This window comes from Coenobita brevimanus, chromosome 117 (assembly GCF_032717465.1).
Source record: "Coenobita brevimanus isolate Jiangsu-jjx chromosome 117, ASM3271746v2, whole genome shotgun sequence".
Classification (NCBI taxonomy): Eukaryota; Metazoa; Arthropoda; class Malacostraca; order Decapoda; family Coenobitidae; genus Coenobita; species Coenobita brevimanus.
The window spans coordinates 5,395,796-5,398,295 of NC_137070.1; the positions used below are offsets into that span (position 1 = coordinate 5,395,796).

The 2,500-nt window shown below is 43.7% G+C and overlaps 1 protein-coding gene across 1 annotated transcript in view; it reads left to right on the top strand.

The window, feature by feature from the left end:
- Positions 1-2,500, top strand: part of crb (cell polarity complex component crumbs) — a 63,547-nt gene that overhangs the window by 16,089 nt on the left and 44,958 nt on the right. Inside the window, exons 15-17 of the mRNA XM_080287417.1 lie at positions 539-775; positions 1,561-1,937; positions 2,467-2,500. The exon at positions 2,467-2,500 is cut by the window's right edge and continues 162 nt beyond it. Of these exons, the coding sequence (XP_080143543.1) occupies positions 539-775; positions 1,561-1,937; positions 2,467-2,500 (648 nt within the window). The remainder of the gene's footprint in view (positions 1-538; positions 776-1,560; positions 1,938-2,466) is intronic.

Genomic DNA, 2,500 nt, shown 5'->3' on the forward strand with positions numbered 1-2,500 from the left:
TATCTATCTATCTATCTATGTCTGTCTGTCTAATGCCAGATGCTTTAATCTCATAAGGGGTGGCCACAAACAAATCGCCTCCACGTCACCCTGTCCCCTGCCATTTCACTGCCCTGCTCCCAGCTCACACCCCCCTCTCTCATATACCTCTCCACCCCATCCCTCCATCTCATCCTCGGCCTCCCCCTCCCTCTCCCACCCTCCACCTCACTCACATACACTCTCCTCATCACCTTTTCATAAGTGATTTATTTTGTTTATTTTTCATATCTCCTTGCATCAGTATCCCCCCTAACACCTTTTCCTAAGTGATTTATTTTGTTTATTACACTTTATTACACTCACATCCTTTCTGTAGCACTTCTTCATGACTAGGATGGTATTATTATTATTATTATTATTATTATTATTATTATTATTATTATCATTATTATTATTATTATTATTATTATTATTATTATTATCCATCAAGATTTAAACCATATCCATTTTTAAACCCTCATGTACACTTGGCACCACTCCCACCTGGCCCACCCAGGCTTCGAAGGCCTCTACTGCAGCAACAACATAAATGACTGCGTGGACGATGTTTGCGGTGACGGGAAGGTGTGTTACGACCTCATCAACAGCTACGAGTGCCGCTGTCCAGAGGGGTTCGCCGGAATAAATTGCTCGTTGGATGTCGACGAGTGCCAGAGCCAGCCTTGTCTCAACGGGGGGGAGTGTCACGACGGAAAGGCCGATTACACCTGTGATTGCCCTCCAGGGTATACAGGTGAGCCTGGTGTGGTAGTTGTGGTGGTGTGGTGGTAGTTGTAGTAGTAGTGGTGGTGGTAGGAGTAGTAGTTGTGGTGGTGGTGGTTGTGGTAGTATTTGTAGTTGTGGTTGTTGTGGTGGTGGTAGTAGTGGTAGCACAGCATGTAGTTATGAATAGATAGATAGATAGGTAGATAGATAGATAGACAGATAGATAGATAGACAGGTAGATAGATAGATAGACAGATAACCCAGGGATGACATTGACAAACTGTGATATTATTCTTGAGCTTTGAACGAGAGAGAGAGAGGTGACTGGATAGATAGGTGGATAGATAGATAAATAGGGGAGTGAGTAGATAGACAGATAGATAGATAGACAGATAGATAGCCAATTAACCCCTCTGTCCTCTTAACAACCCAATTACAGGTCAGTATAGCCAGAACGATGTGGATGAATGCAAGATGTGTGAATTCTTCAAATATCAGACAGAAGCATGAGTGAATGGAGAGATAGACAGATAGATAGACAGATTTAGGAGTAGATAGACAGGTAGATGGATAGATAGATAGACAGATAGATAGCCAGTTAACCCCTCTGTCCTCTTAACAACCCAATTACAGGTCAGAATAGCCAGAACGATGTGGATGAATGCGAGATGTGTGAATTCTTGAAATATCAGTTGAACGTGTAAAAGAATGAATAGATAGACAGATTTAGGAATAGATAGACAGGTAGATGGATGGATAGATAGACAGATAGATAGCCAATTAACCCCTCTGTCCCCTGTACCCACGAAACAGGCCAGAATTGCGAGAACGACGTGGACGAGTGCGAAATACTGAAGCCCTGCGCGCACGGGATTTGTCAGAACACCAACGGCAGCTATCAGTGCTACTGTCGACCTGGCTTTTCGGGGGATCATTGTAACCTAGAATTCGACGAGTGCCTCTCCCGCCCCTGCCGCAACGGAGGCACCTGCATCAACCGCATCAACGGCTACGAGTGCCAATGCGCGGCGGGGTACGCCGGCACGGACTGCGACGTCGACATTGACGAGTGTGCCAGCTCCCCCTGCCAAAACAACGCGACCTGCATTGACCACATCGCTGCCTTCTCCTGCGAGTGCCGACCCGGGTTCACCGATGACCTCTGCTCCACCAATATTGATGAGTGTGAGGTATGCACTCCCCGACGACTGTCTTTAGGTGGTTCGGTTTATGTTGAGAGACTGACTAGGAGAGTGTGTGAGGTATGCACTCCTCGACGATTGTCTTTAGGTGGTTTGGTTTATGTTGAGAGACTGACTAGGAGAGTGTGTGAGGCATGCACTCCCCAATGACTGTCTTTAGGTGGTTTGGTTTATGTTGAGAACCTGACTAGGAGAGTGTGTGAGGTATGCACTCCCTGAGGATTGTCTTTAGGTGGTTCGGTTTATGTTGAGAGACTGACTAGGAGAGTGTATGTGAGGAGGAGGATGAGAGACTAACTAGGAGAGTGTATGTGATTATTATCATTATTATTACTGTTTTATTATTATTATTATTATTATTATTATTATTATTATTATTACTATTATTGTTATTATTATTATTATTATTATTATTATTAGTTTTATTATTATTATTATTATTACTACCACTATTATTATTATCATCATCATCATCATCATCTCAACTCATCAATCTATCTGTCTATCTATCACTCAGTCCAGCCCGTGCATCAATGGGGGGGTGTGCACCG